General features: G+C 35.8%; 1 protein-coding gene across 4 annotated transcripts in view; it reads left to right on the forward strand.

Annotated features, from left to right (window-relative positions):
• CEP120 (centrosomal protein 120) overlaps window positions 1-27,887 on the forward strand; it is an 80,811-nt gene that overhangs the window by 21,100 nt on the left and 31,824 nt on the right. For 3 of the 4 annotated variants that reach the window (XM_023197146.1, XM_023197141.1, XM_023197139.1), the window contains exons 6-17: window positions 946-1,094; window positions 6,776-6,973; window positions 8,938-9,165; window positions 10,163-10,379; window positions 11,720-11,894; window positions 13,551-13,700; window positions 15,090-15,272; window positions 17,149-17,245; window positions 17,343-17,495; window positions 18,016-18,105; window positions 26,757-26,849; window positions 27,648-27,809. In XM_023197146.1, coding sequence (XP_023052914.1) covers window positions 946-1,094; window positions 6,776-6,973; window positions 8,938-9,165; window positions 10,163-10,379; window positions 11,720-11,894; window positions 13,551-13,700; window positions 15,090-15,272; window positions 17,149-17,245; window positions 17,343-17,495; window positions 18,016-18,105; window positions 26,757-26,849; window positions 27,648-27,809 — 1,895 coding nt within the window. The remainder of the gene's footprint in view (window positions 1-945; window positions 1,095-6,775; window positions 6,974-8,937; window positions 9,166-10,162; window positions 10,380-11,719; window positions 11,895-13,550; window positions 13,701-15,089; window positions 15,273-17,148; window positions 17,246-17,342; window positions 17,496-18,015; window positions 18,106-26,756; window positions 26,850-27,647; window positions 27,810-27,887) is intronic. The other variant, XM_023197148.1, reaches the window with a different exon arrangement.

Genomic DNA, 27,887 nt, shown 5'->3' on the forward strand with positions numbered 1-27,887 from the left:
GTCTATGTGACTTAGATATCTGTGCTCTTAATCATTATACTGTTTTCAGCCACTGCTACTGTGAGCACAACTCTTCAGGATTAACTCCTAGAAGAAGGATTGCTTGTTTATAGGGTATGCACATGTAAAATTTTGATAGGCCCTGATACATCACCCTCTAATAAGTTATTCTAGTGTATACCTGCCAACATTGAGAGCACTCACTTTCCTGCATTCTCCTCAACATTGGATGTTATCAATTATTTTCGTTGTGTATATTTTTTGTTTTTTAAATCAATTTGAAAAACCCTGTCCCTCTTCAGTCTTCTCATACTAAAGCCTATTTGATTACGTCAGTTTTCTTCTCAAAACTTGTTTCATGATTTTCTCTTATTCTTAGAAAACTATCCAAAAATGTGTCTGGATAGCATACAGAAAGAATGCATGGTATGGCTTCTGCTTATCCAGCCCCACCTCCCTCTGTATGGCAGCTCTCACTCTGTAATCTGGCACCCTCTGCCTGTGTCAGTTTTCTCACACATGCTTTCTCTTGCTTGCTTCTGTGTTTTTGTACATACTGTCCCTTCTGTCTAGAACACTCTTTTTTTTTACTCCCCCATTCCCTGTTCAGCTACCCTTTTCTTCTTAGCCAAATCTAGTTTATTCACTTTCCAGTTTAGATTCACTATAAAACCTATGTTAGATGCCTTTTCTATGTGGTTTATTACCTTAAGGTTTTAAAAGGTTACTTCAGAATTTTATATACAGAAAGAATATGCTGGTTAAGTAAGGTTTCTTTGGTGAGTGAGTATGTAAGAGAGTATGTAAGAGAGTAAAGGAAACCTTACTAGATATTAACTGTATTCATGAAAATTACCAAGCAAATTAAAAAATATCAGTTTTAAAAATCTTATAATGGTTTATAACAAACTGCAATGTAGTTTAATCGTGTTTTTCTCTGTAAAGTACCTGCCATCCTGGCTGGACTTGACCCCAGGGACATTGTGGCTGTGCTCAATGAAGAGGGAGGCTACCATCAGATTGGACCAGCAGAATATTGTACTGACGCCTTCATTATGTCAGTGACCATAGCATTTGCCACCCAGTTGGAACAGGTGAGACTTTCCATGAGATTGGTGACTTATGAATAATTTGAAAACATTATGTAAAACATTTTAGCTTTCAGCTATTAAAGAGACTTGCAAGTAGACTTTTTTTTTTACTTTTGAAAAATGAGTAAAAAACATGTTTTCTTTCATACTAGAAAGAAAACTTTTTAATTTAGAAAAAAGAATAGATTTTGATGATCTTGATTGTGAGAGAAGAAATCTTCAGGATTTAGGAGAGTGACCATCAGTTAACATTGTTTTCCATTGTGCTGTGTGGCATTGTAAGGACTGACATGAAAGGATTTTTAAATTTGTGAATAATTTACTTTTTGGAGAAACTTAAAATGTCAGGAATACTTTCTGCCAGTAATACTTAATGCATATACAGTTTTGGGTTCTGTTTTACCTTGTTTATAAACTAACAAATTGAGCTGTTACTATCATGGATGCTAGCAGAAGACACAGGTTCTTGGATCAGACGAAGGAATTTATTACCCTTAGCACAGCAAGAACATGAATATTGGTGTATTTCCTTCAGTTGCCCTTACCCCAAGTCCCATGGGGACTACACAGAGGGGCCCAGGTGGTTGCTCTGCACATAGTGGGTTTTATCACAGCTGAGGAAACTGAATTTGGGGAACCTGCCACTTTTATTGTAAACAGTAAGCAGGCCTGGTGTTTGTCCAGGAAGACACATTACCTTATCTCTCAAGCTGCTTAAACGACCCTGGGAAATGGGCTGAGTAAAAGAGTGGTCTGGGCCTTGCAGTCTTGTCATACTCTGCAAGAATGTGTAGGGATGCTCAGGGCTCATGGTAGATTGCTTTCCTCCCAACAGCAGCTCAACACAAAACTAGCTGTTGTTCCACTGTCCTTCTCAAGTCTACTTCCTTTTTTTTTTCCCTCCTCTGCCATCACCTTGGTTTTAGAGGTCTACTTTTCTTGACATTATGTTGTTCTGTAGTAGCTGAAATGAATTAATACTTATAAAAATAGATGATATGGCTTATAACTGTACAATTTTTATCAGATGATTCCCCTTCCCCTTTTTTCCCCTAAGAGACAGGTCTTTCTTTGTTGCCCAGGCTGGAGTGCCTTGGCATGATCATAGCTCACTGTAGCCTCAAGCTCCGAGACTCAATTGATCCTTCTGCCTCAGCCTCCTGAGTAGCTGGGATTACAGGCATGTGCCACCACACCCAGCTAATTTTTAAATTTTTTGGAGACAGGGTTTCACTATGCTGCTCAGGCTGGTCTCGAAATCCTGGCCTCAAATGATCCTCGCACCCGAGCCTCACAAGATGCTGGGATTACAGGTGTGAGCCACCGTGCCCAGCCTTGTTTACTTTCTTAGAGGAACAGAATATCCATGTAATCCACATTCACAAATGAAATATGCAATTAGTGACCACATTTTTATTTTACTTGCAAGGTACATCAGGTAAAGATTTTTATCCGGAAATGTGTTTACTTTGTCACACTGAATTCATGCCCACTATATAAAGAACTTGGTGTTCTTTGAGTATTTACTCTTCCTCTCCCAATTTGGTACTGTGAATTTCCTTGTTGATACATACATACTTTTGCGTTTATATCGGTTTCCCTATTTTTCTTCTCTTCTTAAAGCTCTGCTTCTGGATTTGTTATAGTTTAATATGCCACTCTAGTTGCAAGGAAAGACAGATATCTGTTGGCTTTTTATTTATTAACCACATCAGAAAACTCTTGTCCACATGTCAGATAATTAGGAATGTACTGTATTTTTACTGTGTTGTTACCATATTTGCTAAGCTTTTTATTTTCTATTTTTATTTTTTTGAGATGGAGTCTTGCTCTTGTCGCCCAGGCTGGAGTGCAATGGTGCAATCTCAGCTCACTGCAACCTCTGATTTCCCAGTTCAAGAGATTCTCCTGCCTCAGCCTCCCGAGTAGCTGGGATTACAGGCGCCTGCCATCACGCCTGGCCAGTTTTTATATTTTTGGTAGAGTTGGGGTTTCACCATGTTCGCCAGTTTGGTCTCAAACTCCTGACCTCAGGTGATCCTCCTGCCTTGGCCTCCTAAAAGTGCTGGGATTACAGGCGTGAGCCACCATGCCCAGCTGAATTTTAAATCACTGTTTTAACAATTTTATCCTCTTTAGGGAGGCATAATTGTTCATATTTATTGATTACTGACTGTGTAATGCTTTGTATAATAGACATTGTGCCACCCACTCTGCATATTTTCCATTTAATCCTACCACAATCTTAGAGTTGATCATTTATTTTCATTTTAGAGATAAGGAGACCAAGTTTTAAGAAGATCTTACGGCTAGTTAATGGCCCAAGTATTTCTGACCATGTGGTCATTTTTAATATTCTTTTGGTCCCATATAATGCTCTCTTGCCTCTTAATGAGTTTGGAATAAAATAGATTTGAGTTGTAATCTCATTCTATTTTCTAGTTCCTTGAACGTAGGCAAGTTACATAACCTTTTTGAGGCTTGATTTTATAGTTATACGGTGGTGATATTTACCATCTTTTCAGTTGTGCATGAGGAATGAGGTAATATTAGTAAGTTGCCTACCATGTTGTTTGTGAGAAAGTACATTTGTATGGTAAAGTTTCCTGCGGGTAATTGACCTATTGGGTCCATAACTTTTAAAAACCAGTATAATACAGTTCTTGGTAATACAGGTGAATCACTGGGACAAATTACTATTTCAGTTTAGTTTAAAAAAAAAAAAAAACACACACACACACATACAGGTTGATGTCTGGCAAACTGTTTACTATCTCTATAAAAAAGTAAGCCAGATAGATTCCTCACAATGTTAAACAGAATTACGACATGATCAGCAATACTACTCCTAGGCGTGTACGCAAAAGTATTGGAAACAGGTGTTCAAATAAAAATTTGTATGTTAGTGTTTATAGCAATACTATACACGATAGCCAAAAGGTGAAAACTACCCAGATGCCCATCAATAGATGAATGGATAAACAAACTTTGGTATATGTACACAATTAAATACAATTTAGCTATCAAAGTACTGCCTGTGGGTGGTGTGGCACACAGCTGTAATCTCAGCTCCTCAGGAGCCTGAGGCAAGAGAGGATCCCTTAAGTCCCAGCAGTCCAAGACCAGCCGGGGCAACATAGCGATATTTACTATATCCATCTTTATAGTAAAAAAAAAAAAGAAATGAAGTACTGATACATGCCACAACATAAAGGAATGTTGGAAACATGCTAAGTGAAAGAAGCCAGACACAAAAGGCCACATACTGTGTGGTTCCATTTATATGAATCATCTACAATAGGCAAAAGTTCCTTCAAGCAGATTTGTGATTTCCAGGGACTGGGGGCAGGAGAGTATGAGTGGTGGGGTGTTGCTGCTTAATGATTGTATTGTTTATGTTTGGGATGAAACTAGCTGTTTAGTTTTTTCCTCTCAACTTAGTCAAAGGCAATGTGAGAAAGCATCTAGCAATAAACAAATTTACAAACCTTTTCCGATGCAAATCAGTGGCTTAGCACATGTTACTATAAAGTTTTAATAGAATGGAGGATTGAGTTTGGAGCAGGAACACTGGCTAGTGACAATCTTGCTTCCTTCTTTTCTTAAATATTGAAAGTTAAGAGTAGGAAAAAAATACAGTCTCTAAATATCAGGATAATAAATAATTTTTAAATAATTTCTTCCCATAATGGGAATAATTTAGAATTAAATATACTGTAAAATAGTTAAGGGTCTTTATTTCTTAATATTTTTATTGCTTTATGATTATGAAAGAAAGTAAAAGAAAATGAAAATCTTCTCTAAACTCCTCCAGAATAATCACTGTAACGGATAGTATGTTCTTCCCCAGGATTTTCCATTCTCACATAACAACAGCTAACTGTGTGCTAGGCATTGTTGTAGCAGCAACTATGTATCTCTTTTAATCCTTCCAACCCTAAAACAAGTGGATACACACAGTGATGAAGTAATTTTTCTAAAATTTCACAGTAAGTTACTGATGGAACTAGAGTTAGGGTTTGGGATCTGACTCCAGAATTTGTGACTGTAACAATTATAAGTGCATAGGTGCTCCTCTCAATGTGTGTTAAGTCCACATGATTAAAATCTCCTCACTTAAACATGAATACATTTTAAAGTAGGATTAAAATAGCTTACATTTATTATGTGACTGGTACTGTGCTGTTGTAATCTAACTGATTAGTACTTTTATTTTCACAAACTATGCAAACTATCCTGTAATTTTTTTAAACCAACAGTGTATCTTAGAGAGGGCTCCTCAACCCTCAGGCTGTGGACTGGTACAGGTTTGTGGCCTGTTAGGAACCGGGCTATATAGCAGGAGGTGAGCAGCGGGCAAGTGAACATTCGGCCTGAGCTCTGCCTCCTGTCAGATCAGTGGTGGCATTAGATTTTAATAGGAGCATGAACCTTATTGTGAACTACACATGCAAGGGATCTAGGTTGCATGCTCCTTATGAGAATCTAATGCCTAATGATCTGAAGTAGAAGTTTCCTCCTGTAACTATTCCCCCTATGCCCTCCTGTTTATGGAAAAATTGTCTTCCATGAAACCAGTCCCTGGTGCCAAAATGGTTGGGGACCTCTGTCTTAGATAACTTTCAAGTTAGTATTGTTACTGTTTAGCAGCCATGGTGTATGGTAATTATATTTAAACCATCCCCTATTGATGAACACATTGAATGTTTATAGCTTATTGTTTAACAATATGCTAGTGAACATTAAAGGTCTGTTAGAAAATATTTTATATTGGCCGGGCGCGGTGGCTCAAGCCTGTAATCCCAGCACTTTGGGAGGCCGAGACGGGCGGATCACGAGGTCCGGAGATCGAGACCATCCTGGCTAACACAGTGAAACCCCGTCTCTACTAAAAAAAATACAAAAAACTAGCCGGGCGAGGTGGCGGGCGCCTGTAGTCCCAGCTACTCGGGAGGCTGAGGCAGGAGAATGGCGTAAACCCGGGAGGCGGAGCTTGCAGTGAGCTGAGATCCGGCCACTGCACTCCAGCCTGGGCGACAGAGCCAGACTCCGTCTCAAAAAAAAAAAAAAAAAAAAAGAAAATATTTTATATTTTGTAGGACAGGAATCCCATCTCTTGGTCATATGTGGCCATGAAGCTAGCGACTCTGAAGAGTAACACTCATAGTACAAAAGGTATTTTTTTGGTGTTAATTCATAGGCCTCTAAATTTTGACAGAATAGCTAAAAACTTTAGCGGAGACCTCAACTAAGATGTTATATATTGAATAGCCTGGATTAAATTTTTTACAAACCTTTTTTCATTCATAACATAGACCCTCTGATGGCTGAGGAAGTATAAGATGAAATAAAATATGTGAAAATAAGGAAAGCTCAGTTTGAAACACTTAATCTCTTTCTTCTAAGTAGAACTTTCACATATTCATGGACCAGTTGAATGCAATGAAAACTTTAAAACAACATAAATCTATAAAGTCTTTTAGACTCTGCTTTTCTAAGACAACCCTTTTTTAAAACAGTAATTTCGTAGCAATTTGGCAGAAATTCAGAAATTTTATTTGAGGGTTAAGACATCAAATTAAAAAATCAACATTTTAGCAAATATTTTTGGAATGCAATAGATACGCTAAGCATGTTTAGTGGTTTAGAAAGTAATACTGTTTTCTTTTTCCTGAAATGTTTAGCTAATTCCATGTACCATGAAACTTCCAGAAAGACAGCCTGAGTTTTTCTTCTACTACTCTTTACTGGGAAATGATGTTACAAATGAACCCTTCAATGATTTGATCAACCCAGACTTTGAGCCAGAGAGAGCATCAGTTCGCATCCGTAGCAGTGTAGAAGTTCTTCGTGTTTACCTGGCTCTTCAGTCTAAACTACAGGTGAGTACTGCAGCAAATCGTTTTTAACTGGAGGTGGTCTTTTAAGCGTTAATTTAGTATCTAAACTAAATGAGAGTTTAGTACCTAAACTTAATCCTATTTCAGTAGTAGAGGTTATCTTTCTGCCACATCTTCTAAATTTTTTTAGGTACTATCCTGAGTCATGACGTTGTTGGCATTACAGTTACTTCAGAATTTTATGAGATAGCACCTCTTTTCCCCATAATTGAGAAAAGAGGTATATCAATTACCAGTCCTTTTGCAGTAAAAACAATTATACCTGGAGCCTAGAGCAGTGGGCTTGGGCAGGGTTTGATTATTGTTAGTGGAGATATTATGTGTAGTCACACAGATCACACTCTTGGTTTCAAAATATATATGCCTTGCTGCTATTAAAAGCAATGAGGTAAGACAGCTTTCTAAAATCTGCCCTTGATTTGAGTATTTTTTATGAACTATTTTTGAATTGGACTCCATTTAAAAGCAAACACTGGCTGAGCATGGGAGCTCACGCCTAGAATTCCAGCACTTTGAGAGGCTAAGATGGGAGGATCACTTGAGGCCAGGAGTTCAAGAATAGCCTGGGCAACATAGCAAGACCCTGTCTCTACAAAAAATAAAAAGTTACTTAGACGTGGTGGTGTGTGCCTGTAGTCTTAGCTACTCGGGAAGGTGAGGTGGAAGGATTGCTTGAGCCCAGGAGTTGGAGACTGTAGTCAGCTATGATCACACCACTGTACTCCAGCCTGGGCAGCAGAGCAAGACTCTATCTCAAAAAAAGGACAAGTTAACCTTACCTAGTAAACATTACTCTTCTGTCTTTTATGACACTTCCTTTTGATCAAACTGAAATAGGGTGGTGTTGTATATGGTTAGATATTCATTTGTTTACAATAAAGTAATGGACAGGAGGTGAGAAGAAGCATTGGGAAATTTTAGTAGAACTGAATTTTAGAGATGGTTCTACTAAACCCAAGATATTTAGAAAACTGAAGACTATATAAAATGATGGCATGCAGGAAAAAGCAGTTTGAATTTTATTCTGTATCTGACGTATCAGTCCTTACCAAAAGTATTGATTTGTTTATTAGTTTCTAATGGAGGACATTTACATCATATAAATACTTTTTTTTCCAGCCCATAAAAATATTACACCTTAATATAATAACTTTGAGACTAAGTTCCAGGTCTCTCTTAACTCTTTCACTGATGATATTAGAGCTAAATATATTTTACAGCATGATTGCTTGTTGATTATTCATTAAAATACAAAGTTTGCTAAGGCTTCAATATAGTAAGGGAAAATAAGTTATATATAATTTTCTGGAGCAGTCTTTTTTTTTTTTTAACTTGTCAAAAAGTGGTAATATTGAAGTTTTAATTAGCTATCAGTGATTAACAGTATATTCCACTCCAGAGATATTCTTTTACTTACTGTTTAGCACTCTTTTTAATATGAGGTCTGAAAAGCAAGAAAAGAGAAATGCTCAAGATATCTTATGAGTGAAAACAAAACTATTTGAGGTTTTTAAATTCCAAATCAGGATTGATCCACTGACTTAGTTTTTGAAACCGTGTTTAAATTAATGGTAAAATGGAAATAGAAAAATGTTGAGGTTTTTTTTTTGTTTAAATTCATGCATTAGTTATTTTCTTATACACTTTGCATAGTAAAATATTACAGTAGTTCATCAAAGAGGCAGAAAAAGGAGCAATAACATATGATTATGTAATACCAAAAGAAATGAAAAGGGTAATAGCTATTATTGAGTTTCTAGTAAACTGTGTTTTATCACCAGTTTTAACAGTTATGTGTGAGAATTCATTACTTAGTCACTTCAGGTCAATGAGGTGCATTATATTTTCTTTCCGTGAATCATTTTACAACTTCTTATTAAGTTTATGATGTTTAGGAAAAAGGAGAAAGTATAAAGCCCTATTTTGATTTTTCCCTTTCATATTAGATTCATCTCTGCTGTGGAGACCAGTCACTTGGAAGTACAGAAATACCTTTAACTGGATTACTTAAAAAGGGCAGTACAGAAATCAACCAGCACCCAGTCACAGTCGAAGGTGCTTTTACCCTTGACCCTCCAAACAGAGCCAAACAGAAGCTTGCACCGATTCCTGTGGAGCTAGCCCCAACTGTGGGAGTGTCTGTGGCTCTGCAGAGAGAAGGCATAGACTCCCAGGCAAGTAGTGGCCCTCCTTCATTCCCCCAGCTTCACTAGTCCCACTCATGATTACTTACAAAAGTTGAATTTCGGAAGAGTTACCTTCATAAGGATGTGTTTATTAATCTTAGTTAGTGTCCTGTGTTATATGATACCCCCTTTCTGAAAAGACCTTTCTGAAAAGTGTTGTGACTTCTGTTGTGGTTTATAAGTGATCCTACCCAGAGCCCTCTTAGCCTTTGGGACAGTCTTCTTATGTAGTGGTAACCCACTTATGGTCTCCCCCACCCCCAACTCAGTTAATGACTAAGGCAGAAAAGGAACTCCAGTGAAAGAGAACATTTTTAGACCTAGTTTCTGAGAATCTGCATTACTGGTATCTTTTTGGTTAATGCAACCGAAGCCAAAATAAAATCCTTGGTTCCTTAGTGCTTTGTAGTCCTCATACTCTCTTTAGTCAGTTTTCATAATACAGATGATCATTTATTTGGCCGTGTATTTTTTTTATTGTATCTATTCCCAGAATCAACTTTATCTTGTTCTTTCAAAAAGCTGATCTTTATACAGGTTGTGAATTAAAGATAGGAAAACCGAAATGAGTGTTTAAAAGATATATGTAGATATATTTTTAGTGGGGAGTGGGATAAAGGAGAGACAGAAAGTCATAGTAGACATCTGTTTTTTCTCTTTAGGAGTATAGTTCTCCATTGTACTGCCTTGGTAGGAATAACCATTCCCAGGGACACCTATGCCTGACTTCTTTTCTGAAATATCCTTTCTTACCCATTAGGATGCATTTTGGTATTCAGCTCTGGATATCATATTTCCTCTGTTCATCTTCCTTTTTCTGGTCCTAGATGCTATAAAGAAATTTGCAAATTATGAAGAAAAATAGACTAGGAATATCCAAACTGGGAAAGGAAGCTTATATTTTTAAAACACAACGCCAAGTTTTTTGCTTAATTATGAAGGAAAGTTCTTTGCAAATTATACTTTATTTAAAAATTGTTTTTAGTCTTTAATTGAATTAAAGACCCAGAATGAACATGAGCCAGAGCATTCAAAGAAGAAAGTTTTAACCCCCATAAAGGAGAAGACACTTACTGGGCCAAAATCACCAAGAGTGTCCCCTGTTCCATCTCACAACCAGTCACCTCCAACAAAAGATGATGCAACAGAAAGTGAAGTGGAAAGTTTACAGTATGATAAGGACACCAAACCAAATCCAAAAGGTAAGGTTTTTTTGTCTGTTTGTTTACAGATCTTTGAGGTGTTGCATTTTGCAGCCATCTAAAAAATGACTATGAGAACTTAAATGAGTTTTAAGTAAAAATTATGGGTTTGTTAAGAACCAATAAGGCTGGGCGCGGTGGCTCACGCCTGTGATCCCAGCACTTTGGGAGGCTGAGGCAGGCGGATCACCTGAGATTGGGCATTTGAGACGAGCCTGACCAACATAGAGAAATCCTGTCTCTACTAAAAATGCAAAATTAGCCGGGCATGGTGGCTCATGCCTGTAATCCCAGCTACTCGGGAGGCTGAGGCAGGAGAATTGCTTGAACCCAGGAGGCTGAGGTTGTGGTGAGCCAAGATCGAGCCACTGCACTCCAGCCTGGGCAACAAGAGTGGAACTCCATCTCAAAAAAAAAAAAGAAAAGTAAAGAAAAAAAACCACCAATAATGTGTGGAAATATAAAAAATTTCAATGCAAAGTCATTGCAATCTATCTAACTTCAAAATAGAATTCGCTAAATTTAGGTAAGGGATTTTTTATTTTACTTGTACACTGGAAATATCCTATTCAATAGACATTAAATAATACAGTTTTTGCAAATAGATTTTTTAAATGATTAGATTCTTAAATATCTTGAATTTTGGAGAGAACAGTTATTAACTGCCTCTTACAGTAAACTCATAATAACCATTTTTGATCCTAAAGTTAAGGGAAAGTCTGATAATGCATGATTATCTGATTTAATAAAAAATTTCCTTCCGTTGCAGTTATAGTTAGTAGTGTAAATAACTAGTAGTGGATTAGGAGTTAGATCTCTTTGCTGTAAGTTACATCTCTGTCACTGAGTAGCTGTGTGACTTAGGCCACTCACCAAGTCTCTCTGATCTATAATAGGGTTGGACTAGATATCTGTCTTTTTAAGTTTTAGCCTTCTGTTATTTTAAATATGCCTAAAATAACCGAAACTACTTTAAAAAGGTGATGTCATTATATCAGTAAGTCTCATATACAGCCCTTCAAATGTTAAGTTATGTGCCTCTTGGAAATAAGTTAGTGCCTACTAGGCTGCAGTCATACATATTTCTCTGTTCTGTACATTTTCTATATGTGTTGAGAGTAAGCTCTTTTTTCACATAATTCTAGAATGGAAATTGAAACCTGGGTTATTTTGTATGAGTTACTTTTAAGATACTTATACCTCAATTCATATGTTTATGATACAAAATAGCCCAATTCCTGCTTAAAGGTAAATGAGATGATAGCCTTAAACTATCTGTACAATTTAAGATAAACTGTTAGCAAGTGTGATTGTTTTGTTTTATTTTATGTTCATTTTAGCCAGTTCTTCTGTACCTGCTTCACTGGCCCAGCCAGTGACTACATCCAATGCTTCAGAAGTAGCTTCAGGACAGAAGATTGCTGTTCCAGCAACATCTCATCATTTTTGCTTTTCAATAGACTTAAGGAGTATACATGCCTTGGAGATTGGTTTTCCAATCAACTGTATATTAAGGTGTGATTTGATTTTGTTTCAAAGTATTATTTTCTGAAGAGAAAGGACTTTCCTGTGTTTGGGGAATTGCAAAGAGAAATGTCACCAAAGAAGTTATAACATTTGTTAAATCAGTGGACTAAAAGGGGGTAAGGCTATATCCTAATGATTTTGAATTCAAACAAGGGTAGCATTGGTAGGGGAGAGGTAACTGTCTTATCTATTCTGTTATAATAATTGTAGGCATTTATAATAATTTATTCTAAGTAATATAACTATTATATGTATTTTGATATACATAATATGCCATTTAAAGTGCAGTGCCTCTTAAACTTCAGAAGTGTTTTTTTTCTGGAAAAAGGTATTACCGGTCAAAATAATGGTAGTGTATTATCTGATTTTTCTATATAACTGTATTATAATGGGAGCTCATATTCCTAATACCCACATTTCATAGCTATGAATCTAAACACCATACTTAATCAGCTGTAAGTAGAATGTGTCTACATTGTTCTATATTAAGAATTGTATATAATATGTCAAGTAGTTTTACACAATTTGTTTTTAATGATTTACATTTTTATAGTCTTTTGTGCCTGAGATATAAATTAAATATAATACAATAATGTGTTTAGTTTAGGGTAGTTAGCATCTCCTTATAAATTTCTTTGGAACAAGTTGAGGAAATAAATTGTTAAATCCATGTAACACTCTTCATAGAATTCACTTGATACAGACGAATAGTTCTATCTTTGAATCATTTTAAGGCACTTTAAAAATGCTGACCATTTAACTTTTTCTGTTTGATAAATTTTCATACAATGCTCTCTATTGGTATGGAATTGTAGTTTGCAACTGTGTCATGGAATTTGTTAGGTAACACTGGTATTTGAAAAGTTTCTCATCTGCATGACTTCCTTTATGTATTTATTTTTCTTTTAATCACTAAATCCTATAGTGTGGTGGTAAGCATAGGGAGTTGAAACTCTAGGGCATTTAACTTTCTCAGAGATAACTTGATTTAAATGGATATGTAATTATATAGGAATTGGGTGACTACATAGAATTCTTGTAGGAAAGCAGTTTTTACTATTAGTGTTTGAATTTTAGTTCTCATATATGAATAACAAGATGGAAGATTAAATTTAAATGAGCATTATAATATCTTTATGTTTGGCTTTCAATACAAAGGAAGTTCAGCAGTAGTCAGGCATTCTTCCATTTAATCTAGCGTGGGTTTGTGATAACAGGGAGAAGCAGTGTTGTCATGTCACTCTCTGATTCATCCATAATACATTCAAATTGCTTGCATCCTTGCAAGATTACCATAATTACCAGATTACCCTGAATGCATCCTTTTGGAGTTGACTAGGGCTTTTTATCCCATAAAAAATCAGGACACTATTGTATGAAAGAAACGAGGTTTACAAATAAAATTAGGAAACATTTCTTGAATATTATATATGGCAGAAACTGCCTGTGTCCCTGGGAGTGCAGAGATAAAAAAGGTAGGACATGTGCCCTCAAGAAACTTCTTATACAGATGGCAGATTGTGTTTCTACCATGTTTCTATTAAAAAGTTATATTTGCTCATAATATTGTACTTTTTTTCTAAGAAACAGACTATATCTCGTCTGTATACCATATCATAAGATTTTTTTTTTTTTTAATTCTAGGTACTCATATCCATTCTTTGGAAGTGCAGCTCCTATTATGACTAATCCTCCTGTAGAAGTTCGGAAAAACATGGAAGTTTTTCTTCCCCAGTCTTACTGTGCATTTGATTTTGCAACTATGCCTCATCAGCTGCAAGACACCTTCTTAAGGTAATGCATACAGTGTATGTATAATACTAATTATTTTAAGTCAATTCTTGAAAAATTTGTATTTTATTAAAAAGGAATTCCTATAGGTTTAAATCCATAGCAGTGTATGCATTTGAGGATCAAGAAACAAATTTACTAATGATGTGTATGAAATTTGTGCATCTGCTACAGGGTTTTGCATGGTTTATTATAAAGGTTCTTTTTAGATTTTCCTATCTTATTTACCTGAATTTGGATATTTTAACTTTGTTAAAACAAACTATATGTAATGAGGGACCTTTGAAAAGTGGTCTTGTCTTTTCCTAATATAATATGGGAAGATAAAAAGCTAAGAACTAAATATTTTTGTTGATTCACCGAATGAAAAAAATTGCTTTTTCTATTCTGAACCTATAACTAGAGATGTTAATCTGACTATTTGAAATGGATTCATGAAAAAATCTGAGATCTGCGAAACACCTTTACTTTCTCAGAGTATCACAATTCAAATTTATACATTATTTAAAAAAAGAATGAAGGATAACTTAAATCTAACCATTTGTGGGAATTACAGCATTTGAAGGTTTTTATTACATAGAAAATGGTACAAAAAATGTAATAGTAGGCCTGGCATTGTGGCTTACACCTGTAATCCCAGCACTTTGGGAGGCCAATGTGAGCAGATTGCTTTGAGCCCAGGAATTTGAGACTAGCCTGGGCAAAATGGCGAAACCCTGTCTCTACAAAAAATACAAAACTTAGCCAGCATGGTGGTACGCACCTGCAGTCCCAGCTACTCAGGGGGCTAAAACGGGAGGATGACTTGAGCCCAGGAGGTTGAGGCTGTCGTGAGTTGTGATTATGCCACTGCACAGCAGTCTGAGTGGCAGAGCAAGACTCTGTCTCAAAAAAAAAAAAAAAAAGTATAGTCATGAATTACTTAAAGATAGGGATACATTATGAAAAATACATTATTAGATAATTCTATTGTTGTGAACATTGTAGAATGTATGTACTTAGACAAACTTAGACGGTATAACCTACTGTGCACCTAAGCTAGATGGTATAGCCCATTGCTTCTAGACTGCGAACCTGCACAGCATGTGACTGTACTGAGTACTGTAGGCAGTTGGATAAAGGTAAGTATTTGTATGTCTAAACGGAAAAGATACAGTAAAATATGATATAATTTTATGGGACCACTGTTGTATACGAGGCTCATCATTGATGGAAACATCATTTCATATTTGCTGCCTGTGAAATTTAGTGTTCAGTCTAACAATTGTGTTAGATGACATTCCAGGTAACAAAAACATCTTTGACTCCATTAAGGGAATTCAAAGAATTTAGTTCAGAAAAGACTTTAGGTCAGAGTTGATAGGTATGAACACATGTTTCTCTCTTCCTTAGGATTCCATTACTGGTTGAACTATGGCACAAGGATAAAATGAGTAAAGATTTACTTCTGGGAATTGCGAGAATCCAACTTTCTAATGTCTTGTCTTCAGAAAAAACTCGTTTTTTAGGTTCTAATGGTGAACAGTGTTGGCGTCAAACTTACAGTGAAAGTGTGCCTGTTATAGCAGCACAAGGGTAATGCATTTCACAGAATTGGTCTTTGCTTTTTCTTTTTAATTCATTGAATGATTTTGATTAGCCAGCTACCATTTCACCCTTTCATAACCTCTTTTTTCTGATCCACCACTTCACCCTTTCATAACCTCTTTTTTCTGGTCTTCTCTGACCTGTGGCAGTTATACCCCACTTTGCCCTTTAGCTTTCTGATACGCATTTCACCTCACAAAAGTCAAGAGTCTGTGCTACCACAGTATTGTAATAGTCAGATGGCTAATTATTTTCCTTCCCCTCTCTAGCTTTAGAATTTTAAATGTAAGACCTATTTTTTTTTATTTTGTGATTTGAGATTAAACTTTATAATGTGTTTTATATTATTTTGCATTGGGAATGGCTGAGACTGTTTTCCCACTTAAAATATTTCACTCCTACCCCAAATCAAAAGTCTGAGGACATTATAGATATTTGGCAGTCAGAGGCAGTTTTTAAAATAATTATTGGTTTTTTGCCCTGAACTTCATTGCCACAAAGAAAAACTTGAGTATTTTTAAATGTATTTTAAATACAGTAAAATACTTGTTGAATTATCTTTTTAAAATTAACAATAAAAGTTTAAAATTTAATTTAACATTATATATCATATGCCCTTTATCGTTCAAGATAAGACTAAAAAAAGATAGAAATAAGGCTCAGTAAAATTTTAGATCTAAAAGTATTATGGAAATATCTTTCCTTATTCCTCACCATTCGTAGCCATTTTGTTTCAACTCCTATTATTGAAGAATCTTTCTTAAAAATTAGTTTTTTTCTGTCATCATAAGAGGATAATAAAATCATTAATCATGAAAGCTATTTTAATGCTGCCTGTTTGTTATGAATATTTACTTTTATTGCCCTACTTTGTAGACAGAAGTTTTAGGAGATTTACTTAAGTAAGAACCTTAGATACTCTCGGGAGTTTCTGTCAGATATAGTCATGTTTCATTTAACCTTATTCACTTCTTCTGAAATCTGTGAGATTACAAGAGGAAAATGTAAAAGTTGGTTAATTAAGATTTCTAATTGTGTGAGAACCATTCGTTCAAGTTTTGTTTGACCAGAGTATATTTGATTTAGACAAAATCATGGTTTTGTATTGCTAATATTTTATTTTCTTCTAATATTTTCTCTTGTTTTCATTTGGCTAATGGCAAATGCTGCATGCAGTTCTATGATGCAAAGAGGTGCTCATTATGACAATACTAACATATAATTATCCTAGAAGCATTGCTTATGTGCCAATTATGCCTGGAGGCATTGCTTATATCTAGTAAAATATTTATGAATAGTGTGTACATCCCAGGAAAAGTAGAAAAAAGAATTCAGAATAACCAATATAATCAAGAGTAGGGGAATTGTTAAGTATATTTTACTACATAAATTCATTTGTGTATTTTACAGGCAATAAAAAAAATCACATTTTTAAATTAATATTATGATGTGAGAAAATGCCCCTGATGTAAATAGGAAAACAAGACAAAACTATATGAAGTCAACATGGATGTGTGCATGTATATCTATATGTAAATAAAACAGGAAGGAAATAAACTACATATTAGCAATAATTACCTGTGGGCAGTAAGATTTGAAATTTCACCTTTATACGTTTTACAGCGCTTAAAGGGGTCATTTTGTAGTAAACGTATGCATGTATTTAGCAGGGTGTTTGTGATGATCAGTTTATATATGTGGAAGGTGTTGAAGCCTACAGAAGCTACTGCAGTTTCAAAAACAATAGAGTTAGGTGCAGAAAATATCACTTACTCCCCATTGCTAAAGCACTGTGGAAATAAAAGGAAAAATAATATAAAAGTATTTCTGTGAATTTTAAGGTTATTTCTTATTTTATTTGTAGATCAAATAACAGGATAGCAGATCTTTCTTACACAGTGACTCTAGAAGATTACGGACTAGTAAAAATGCGTGAGATTTTTGTCTCTGATTCATCTCAGGTAAATACAATTGAATGTTATCAAATTATTTTTTAAAAGGAATCTTATGTGCGTATGTGTGTGAGTGTTTAAATGTACTTTTTGGTTCATCTCTTAGGGTGTGTCTGCCATACAACAAAAGCCATCTTCTCTTCCTCCAGCACCTTGTCCTTCAGAGATCCAGACAGAGCCTCGTGAAACCTTAGAATACAAAGCAGCACTTGAACTAGAAATGTGGAAGGAGATGCAAGAAGATATATTTGAAAATCAGGTTACTTTTTAAATGTTACTTTAAAAATTCTGTTTTGTCTCTTTGTATATTTTTCCTTCTCCATAGCAAGGTTTAATCTCTAAGTTCTGTAGGTACTTTATCTAATTTCTTTGAATGTCAACAATGCCTTAAACAAAAAAATTGAGAATCAAAAAATACCTGAAATGTGGCAACTTGGCAGAAGCCACTCAGAATTCTGTAAACTTTCTTCATGATTATTGGGTAAAATTAGGAAGTTACTCTTTAAATTTCATGTCCTCATTTGGCATACGCTCCTGGAACTTGCATCATTAGTCTCCAAACAAGAGTTAGAAAGCACAACCCACTGTTAGCTTTATACTTTCCTGAAGTGAACTCAAATGGATATTATTTGCCTCAGGCATCCTTTTTTTTTTTTTAAGAATAAAAAAGAACGCGTGAAAAAATCATATTAGTGATTAGCATCGGTTCTTTGACAACTGATTCCTTTATTTGACATATTTGGGGTTTTTTGGCGACTTTATTTTTCTTTCTTTTGTAGCTGAAGCAGAAAGAACTGGCTCATATGCAAGCTCTTGCAGAGGAATGGAAGAAAAGGGACCGAGAAAGAGAATCACTAGTAAAGAAAAAGGTAGTAACTTGTGTAAAAGTGAGGAAGAAAAGGAAGAATATTAATGATAGTATCTTGTATTTGCATTAAAGACAGTCTCTGGAAGGAATAACTAATTATAGTGGTGATATGTTGGCATGGAAGAAGTGGATGGTGGCTCTGGATAGAAGGGAGGCATTTCACTGTAAAGTATTTTGTGCTTTTGGAATATGCAAATGTATTACCTATTCAAAAAATATATAAATATAGGCCAGGTATGGTGGCTCACACCTGTAATCCCAGCACTTTGGGAGGCTAAGGGAGGATTGCTTGAGGCCATGAGGTTGAGACCAGCCTGGACAACATAGTGAGACCCCCATCTCTTAAAAAAAGTGTGTGTATGAATACACAAAAATGAATAGAGAAAAACCCAGCTGATGTATAAAAAAGAAAAAGCACATTTCAATATATATATAACTACATATTATAATCTGTAAGTTAGTAAGATGTCTCAAATGTTTAAGCTATTTTTAAGAATTATGAAATAAATCACATTTTTAAAAATGATAACATGAGACCATCTGATTTTACTCCTGAAGCAAGAGCTTAATATTTGTCCATTTACACTCAAGTTATTAAATAAAACAACCCTAACAGTTAGACTTTCTTCAAATGTTCTATTAATAATTTTAGGACTTTAGAAATACCCTTAGTGGTTAGTCAGTATTCAGCTTCAGATTTGAGGGGATGGCTCTACAGGTCTCCAGTGCTCCTTCTCTCTGTAACCCCCTCCTCTCATCAACTCTAGTTGCCTCAGCCTCTCTAGTCTCCATTCCAAGATTGCTAGTGTCTGTTTGGGTTCCCCTTTCTTGAGCTACAGTCTTCAGGCAGTAAGCTAGATATATTGTAGGGGTTGCCTCATTTATTTCCCCCTTTTAGGGATCATCGTCCTGTGCTGCCAGTTGCCCAATGGCTGAAAACAGTTGTTTCATAAATGTTGTTTAATTTGTGTTTATAGAGGAGGGCCATTTGTCTTTTATGGGTGGAAACAGAAGTACACAGGCCTTTGATTTTAAAATAACCATATCAGCTTTTTCTAACTTAATTCTCACCATTAAAAACTTGAATAGCCAGTGAACTTTTACAAAAGCTGAAAGACAAAAATAAGAGGACATCAAAGTCTCTATTCTTTAGAAAAGTTCAGATAATCAATATGACAATAATTAGAAGCCCTGACATACATTTTAACATTATACTAGTTATCTTGTGATGTAAGAGTGAGTTTTATATTACGTAGTATTTACAGACCTCACCTATTAGATATTCATTGAATCTGGGGGAGCTGGAAAATATCATTTTAATTTTTAAACTTTTTAGCCTAGCCTTTTAGACAAGATGAGTTTATCCTTGAACCATTTTTCTTCATTGCTGTTAAAGAGTATTTTAGTATTGAGGTCTGCAAAATTCAAATCAGGAAATATTTGAAAAGTTAATAAAATTACTAGAACCGTGACAAAAATTCAATTTGTGCCATAATTAAACTTTCTGTGAAAACTCACCAAGTAATTTTTGGTTTATTGTCATTTTGGTAATAATGATCTTTTCAGCTGAAATTTGTAATTGGTTTCCATTTATACAGCTTCTACTCTTTCAGCCTGAAATCATGAGTTCCTGGCTAGTTAATAACTCCAGTCAGAAAACAATGTGATGCCTACCTAATAAGTGATTGTGCTGTTTACTCAAATTAATCATATAGTAAAGGTAGATTTGAGACTGAGATTTGCCATTTTCTTTCAACCTAAGTGCATTTTTGAGACCAAATACTTTAATTCATTTGTCTTAAAGTATCCTGTCTTGCATGGGATCAATTTTTCTTTTAAATTTTTTCAACCACTACAAAATAAAGTCAGTAGTGAGAAAAAAAAAAAGTTGCTTTTCAGTATGATCAAATATTTTAAAGCTAAATACTCAGACTCTCACTATAGTATTTTTTAAATGTCAATTTTATGTGAGCCTTTTCTGTTTATTTTTGTTTTATTTACCTAATTTAAAGAAAAAAAAAAAAAAACGATGTATAACTTCTTTCATACTTTGAAATTTTACCTGAAGGAGTAAATCTATACGTGGTTCATGTTCTGCCCTCTGGAGCAACTGAGATATACTCTGTCTTACATATGACTGTCCATCAGATAGCTGAAGATAGTCATTACCCACACAGAAGGAAGACCTCAGTTCTACATAAGGGAGCATGAGGAAGGGTTCTGTAGATAAGATCATGTAGATAAGATCATGCTTTCACTTTGGTGAAGATTGGTGAATATTGCCAGTAGACTCAAAAGGTATTCCAGACACAGCCCCTATAGCAAAAGGCAAAGAAGTTTGAAATAGACTCTGCATTAAGAAAATTATAAGTAGTTTGATGTTGGAAGAGGGGAAGAGGGGAAGAAAGAGTGTGCCTCAAGAAATAAGAGAAGTTGATGCCCTGGAGAATAAATGATCTCATAATCCATTATGTAGAGTTTAGACTAGATACTGTAGGGTTTTTTTAACCAGGCCTTCCTGAGAGAATGAAGCCCTTAATACCCTAAGGGATCCATTATTGGTAATAAATTCACTTTATCCTATGCATCTAAAACGGTAGTTATGTACCATTTTAGGAGAGAATGGAGAAAATAATTAAATCATTTTCTGTGATTTGTGGTTCAGATGATAAACCCTAGTTGAGAAAGGTAGAAATATCAGAATTTTTTTAAATGAAGATTTTTTTATTTTTAATTTTTTAATTATACTTTAAGTTCTAGGGTACGTGTGCATAACGTGCAGGTTTGTTACTTATGTATACTTGTGCCATATTGGTGTGCTGCACCCATCAATTCATCATTTATATCATGTATAACTCCCCAGTGCAATCCCTCCTCCCTCCCCCCTCCCCATGATAGGCCCCAGTGTGTGATGTTCCCCTTCCCGAGTCCAAGTGAGCTCATTGTTCAGTTCCCACCTATGAGTGAGAACATGCGGTGTTTGGTTTTCTCTTCTTGTGATAGTTTGCTAAGAATGATGGTTTCCAGCTGCATCCATGTCCCTACAAAGGACGCAAACTCATCCTTTTTTATGGCTGCATAGTATTCCATGGTGTATATGTGCCACATTTTCTTAATGCAGTCTGTCACAGATGGACATTTGGGTTGATTCCACATCTTTGCTATTGTGAATAGTGCCGCAATAAACATACGTGTGCATATGTCTTTGTAGTAGAATAATTTATAATCCTTTGGGTATATACCCAGTAGTGGGATGGCTGGGTCATATGGTACATCTAGTTCTAGATCCTTGAGGAATTGCCATACTGTTTTCCATAATGGTTGAACTAGTTTACAATCCCACCAACAGTGTAAAAGTGTTCCTATTTCTCCACATCCTCTCCAACACCTGTTGTTTCCTGATTTTTTAATGATTGCCATTCTAACTGGTGTGAGATGGTATCTCATTCTGGTTTTGATTTGCATTTCTCTGATAGTGAGTGATGATGAGCATTTTTTCATGTGTCTGTTGGCTGTATGAATGTCTTCTTTTGAGAAATGTCTGTTCATATCCTTTCCCCACTTGTTGATGGGGTTGTTTGTTTTTTTCTTGTATATTTGTTTGAGTTCTTTGTAGATTCTGGATATTAGCCCTTTGTCAGATGAGTAGATTGCAAAAATTTTCTCCCATTCTGTAGGTTGCCTGTTCACTCTGATGGTAGTTTCTTTTGCTGTGCAGAAGCTCTTTAGTTTAATTAGATCCCATTTGTCAATTTTGGCTTTTGCTGCTGTTGCTTTTGGTGTTTTAGACATGAAGTCCTTGCCCATGCCTATGTCCTGAATGATACTACCTAGCTTTTCTTCTAGGGTTTTTATGGTATTAGGTCTAACATTTAAGTCTCTAATCCATCTTGAATTAATCATCGTATAAGGAGTAAGGAAAGGATCCAGTTTCAGCTTTCTACTTATGGCTAGCCAATTTTCCCAGCACCATTTATTAAATAGGGAATCCTTTCCCCATTTCTTGTTTCTCTCAGGTTTGTCAAAGATCAGATGGCTGTAGATGTGTGGTATTATTTCTGAGGACTCTGTTCTGCTCCATTGGTCTATATCTCTGTTTTGGTACAAGTACCATGCTGTTTTGGTTACTGTAGCCTTGTAGTATAGTTTGAAGTCAGATAGTGTGATGCCTCCAGCTGTGCTCTTTTTGCTTAGGATTGTCTTGGCAATGCGGGGTCTTTTTTGGTTCCATATGAACTGTAAAGCAGTTTTTTCCAATTCTGTGAAGAAACTCATTGGTAGCTTGATGGGGATGGCATTGAATCTATAAATAACCTTGGGCAGTATGGCCATTTTCATGATATTGATTCTTCCTATCCATGACCATGGTATGTTCTTCCATTTGTTAGTGTCCTCTTTTATTTCACTGAGCAGTGGTTTGTAGTTCTCCTTGAAGAGGTCCTTTACATCCCTTGTAAGGTGGATTCCTAGGTATTTTATTCTCTTTGAAGCAATTGTGAATGGAAGTTCATTCCTGATTTGGCTCTCTGCTTGTCTGTCACTGGTGTATAAGAATGCTTGTGATTTTTGCACATTAATTTTGTATCCTGAGACTTTGCTGAAGTTGCTTATCAGCTTAAGGAGATTTTGGGCTGAGACGATGGGGTTTTCTAAATATACAATCGTGTCATTTGCAAACAGGGACAATTTGACTTCTTCTTTTCCTAACTGAATACCCTTTATTTCTTTCTCTTGCCTGATTGCCCTAGCCAGAACTTCCAACTCTATGTTGAATAGGAGTGGTGAGAGAGGGCATCCCTGTCTTGTGCCAGTTTTCAAAGGGAATTTTTCCAGTTTTTGCCCATTCAGTATGACATTAGCTGTGGGTTTGTCATAAATAGCTCTTATTATTTTGAGGTACGTTCCATCAATACCGAATTTATTGAGCGTTTTTAGCATGAAGGGCTGTTGAATTTTGTCAAAAGCCTTTTCTGCATCTATTGAGATAATCATGTGGTTCTTGTCTTTGGTTCTGTTTATATGCTGGATTACGTTTATTGATTTGCGAATGTTGAACCAGCCTTGCATCCCAGGGGTGAAGCCCACTTGATCATGGTGGATAAGCTTTCTGATGGGCTGCTGAATCCGGTTTGCCAGTATTTTATTGAGGATTTTTGCATCGATGTTCATCAGGGATATTGGTCTAAAATTCTCTTTTTTTGTTGTGTCTCTGCCAGGCTTTGGTATCAGGATGATGTTGGCCTCATAAAATGAGTTAGGGAGGATTCCCTCTTTTTCTATTGATTGGAATAGTTTCAGAAGGAATGGTACCAGCTCCTCCTTGTACCTCTGGTAGAATTCAGCTGTGAATCCATCTGGTCCTGGACTTTTTTTGGTGGGTAGGCTATTAATTGTTGCCTCAATTTCGGAGCCTGCTATTGGTCTATTCAGGGATTCAACTTCTTCCTGGTTTAGTCTTGGGAGAGTGTAAGTGTCCAGGAAATTATCCATTTCTTCTAGATTTTCTCGTTGATTTGCGGAGAGGTGTTTATAGTATTCTCTGATGGTAGTTTGTATTTCTGTGGGGTCGGTAGTGATATCCCCTTTATCATTTTTTATTGCATCTCTTTGATTCTTCTCTCTCTTCTTCTTTATTAGTCTTGCTAGCGGTCTGTCAATTTTGTTGATCTTTTCAAAAAACCAACTCCTGGATTCATGGATTTTTTGGAGGGTTTTTTGTGTCTCTATCTCCTTCAGTTCTGCTCTAATCTTAGTTATTTCTTGCCTTCTGCTAGCTTTTGAATGTGTTTGCTCTTGCCTCTCTAGTTCTTTTAATTGTGATGTTAGAGTGTCCATTTTAGATCTTTCCTGCTTTCTCTTATGGGCATTTAGTGCTATAAATTTCCCTCTACACACTGCTTTAAATGTGTCCCAGAGATTCTGGTATGTTGTATCTTTGTTCTCATTGGTTTCAAAGAACATCTTTATTTCTGCCTTCATTTAGTTATGTACCCAGTAGTCATTCAGGAGCAGGTTGTTCAGTTTCCATGTAGTTGAGCGGTTTTGATTGAGTTTCTTAGTCCTGAGTTCTAGTTTGATTGCACTGTGGTCTGAGAGACAGTTTGTTATAATTTCTGTTCTTTTACATTTGCTGAGGAGTGCTTTACTTCCAATTATGTGGTCAATTTTGGAATAAGTGTGATGTGGTGCTGAGAAGAATGTATATTCTGTTGATTTGGGGTGGAGAGTTCTATAGATGTCTATTAGGTCCGCTTGGTGCAGAGATGAGTTCAATTCCTGGATATCCTTGTTAACTTTCTGTCTCTTTGATCTGTCTAATGTTGACAGTGGGGTGTTGAAGTCTCCCATTATTATTGTATGGGAGTCTAAGTCTCTTTTTAAGTCTCTAAAGACTTGCTTTATGAATCTGGGTGCTCCTGTATTGGGTGCATATATATTTAGGATAGTTAGCTCTTCCTGTTGAATTGATCCCTTTACCATTATGTAATGGCCTTCTTTGTCTCTTTTGATCTTTGATGGTTTAAAGTCTGTTTTATCAGAGACTAGGATTGCAACCCCTGCTTTTTTTTGTTCTCCATTTGCTTGGTAGATCTTCCTCCATCCCTTTATTTTGAGCCTATGTATGTCTCTGCATGTGAGATGGGTCTCCTGAATACAGCAGACTGATGGGTCTTGACTCTTTATCCAATTCGCCAGTCTGTGTCTTTTAATTGGAGCATTTAGTCCATTAACATTTAAGGTTAATATTGTTATGTATGAACTTGATCCTGCCATTATGATATTAACTGGTTGTTTTGCTCATTAGTTGATGCAGTTTCTTCCTAGCCTCGATGGTCTTTACATTTTGGCATGTTTTTGCAATGGCTGGTACCGGTTGTTCCTTTCCATGTTTAGTGCTTCCTTCAGGGTCTCTTGTAAGGCAGGCCTGGTGGTGACAAAATCTCTAAGCATTTGCTTATCTGTAAAGGATTTTATTTCTCCTTCACTTACGAAACTTAGTTTGGCTAGATATGAAATTCTGGGTTTAAAATTCTTTTCTTTAAGAACGTTGAATATTGGCCCCCACTCTCTTCTGGCTTGTAGAGTTTCTGCCGAGAGATCTGCTGTTAGTCTGATGGGCTTCCCTTTGTGGGTAACCCGACCTTTCTCTCTGGCTGCCCTTAAGATTTTTTCCTTCATTTCAACTTTGGTGAATCTGGCAATTACGTGTCTCGGAGTTGCTGTTCTGGAGGAGTATCTTTGTGGCGTTCTCTGTATTTCCTGAATTTGAATGTTGGCCTGCCCTACTAGGTTGGGGGAGTTCTCCTGGATGATATCCTGTAGAGTGTTTTCCAACTTGGTTCCATTCTCCCCCTCACTTTCAGGCACCCCAATCAGACGTAGATTTGGTCTTTTTACGTAATCCCATACTTCTTGCAGGCTTTGTTCATTTCTTTTTCTTCTTTTTTCTTTTGGTTTCTCTTCTCGCTTCATTTCATTCATTTGATCCTCCATCGCTGATACTCTTTCTTCCAGTTGATCGAGTCGGTTACTGAAGCTTGTGCATTTGTCACGTATTTCTCGTGTCATGGTTTTCATCTCTGTCATTTCGTTTATGACCTTCTCTGCATTAATTAGTCTAGCTGTCATAAATGAAGATTTTTATATAAAATAAGATAATGAGGTTTTCATTCTGTAACAGTAATTCTGATGGAAGTATAGTGGATAGAATAGAGGAATGTGAAACTAACGTCCAGGAGACCAGGAAAGCAATATGTCTTAAAAGAAAACGAAAGCCAAAAACTTATAGTAGCGAAAGGTTATGGAGAAAAGGTGGGTGTTATAGAGATGATTTTAAGGAGGTTTAGGACCTCAAGCGCTAAGACGTCCTCACGGCTGCTCACAATCCTACTGCTTTCCCTAGTCAATTCATTTTCTCACTCACCAGAACAGTTAGTTTTTGTCTTAACAGACAGTCCTTCCTCATCCTTACTCAGTTTATCTCTGTCTTTGAAACACTTCCTCTACTTGGCTTCTTTGACTATACCTTTTTTTTTGGGCTATACTTTACTACTGTTGTATTCTGCTGTGTTCACTGGTCTCTCTTTCCTAATTGTCATGCTAGATTCTCCTCATGTTGGCTTTATTGGCTTGTCCCAGAGCCCTGTCCTCAAATATCATCTTTTCTTCTCTCGGTATGCTCACTCCTTTGATGATTTCATTCACTCTCTTGGCGTTATATACACCAAGACACCCACCACACACACACCCCCATCCCCTTACTTCTTCCCTGGACTCTGTACTTGGCTATTTAGTTGCTTACACTACATACGCGTTTCAAATTTAACAGTCTTTTGTTTTCATCCTCTGTAAATTTAGATTAAGTCTAATATATTAGAGGATGTGGAAATCATAATATATGAATAACAGTTAAAATTTGTGTTTATCTTGGAGAAGAAAAAAGACCAGAAGGAGGAAATATGGCCATCACCACTCTCAAATTCATAAAAGCACATTTTTTCTTTGAATTGGAGGATGTAAATTGTGACTTTCCTATTCTCAGGTTCTGTGTTTCAGTGAAATGATACATATTTTTGAATTTGTGTGTGTTTTAAGTTTGGGAGAAGGTAGGTAACTTTTTTTTTTTTTTTTTTTTTTTTTACTATATTTTAGGTGGCTGAATATACTATTCTAGAAGGAAAACTTCAAAAAACTCTAATTGACTTGGAGAAGAGAGAACAGCAGCTTGCTAGTGCGGAATCAGAGGTATTTCATTCATCTATCATATTTTTTTTTTTTTTCAGCATAGAGGGATTTCTTGTAAAGTAGAAATACTATTTTGAAAGTTAGGTGCAAAATAGTCCCGAGAGAGAAGGGATTCAGGATGGGCTGCTTATAAGAATGAGACAGCAAAGACTGGAACTAGAGGGATTCCATTTATGGGAGTCTTACATAATTATTTACAAAGAGGTGGAAAGTGGTGTTATTAGTAAGCATGTCATCTATCATATATCTTTATTTCGTAGTCTATATATGAAATTCTTACTGTTTATTACTTTGTGCTCTATATATTTCATGAAAATTGTCTTTTAGACATGCAGAAAACTGCTGTTCAAACTGCTGTTCAGCATATCTTACATATTAGAATAGGTAGAAAAGTATGTCAGAGTGTTTAAACTTAATAGTGTAGATATGTTCCTAATACGAAGGCTCTATTCTGTGCGATTAGGCAAGAGTCAGACGTTTCTAAAAGAAGAGAAATTTGGGCATATTTGCTTACACAAATAAAAAGGTTTTATTCAAATGGAAATGTTAAGTGGTTAGGGTTTTGAAGTGAATTTATACAAATTGTTTATGGATTTTTATATGTGTATAATAGTATTAAACAGTGATTGAAAATTTATAATGGTACACTTGAACATTAACTCTCTAATAACTGAAAAATATGTGAAAATAAATTTGTCAATATCCTGAACATTTGAGTGTACAGAAAGATATTGGAATGTTGAATAGTATAATACAGCTAGTAATAAACCAACCTCTTAAAGATGCCTTTGTTTTAAGCTTCAAAGAGAAAAAAAGGAACTGCAATCAGAACGTCAACGGAACCTGCAAGAACTGCAGGACTCTATCCGTAGGGCCAAAGAGGATTGTATTCACCAAGTAGAACTAGAAAGGTTAAAAATCAAACAACTTGAAGAGGATAAACACCGCCTTCAGCAACAGGTTGGATAACGTACTTGTCATCTTTTTATACTTAGTTTATTTGCATTCTAGTAATAAGAGAAATAGTTCACTACTAAA

Source organism: Piliocolobus tephrosceles, chromosome 4 (assembly GCF_002776525.5).
Source record: "Piliocolobus tephrosceles isolate RC106 chromosome 4, ASM277652v3, whole genome shotgun sequence".
Taxonomy (NCBI): Eukaryota; Metazoa; Chordata; class Mammalia; order Primates; family Cercopithecidae; genus Piliocolobus; species Piliocolobus tephrosceles.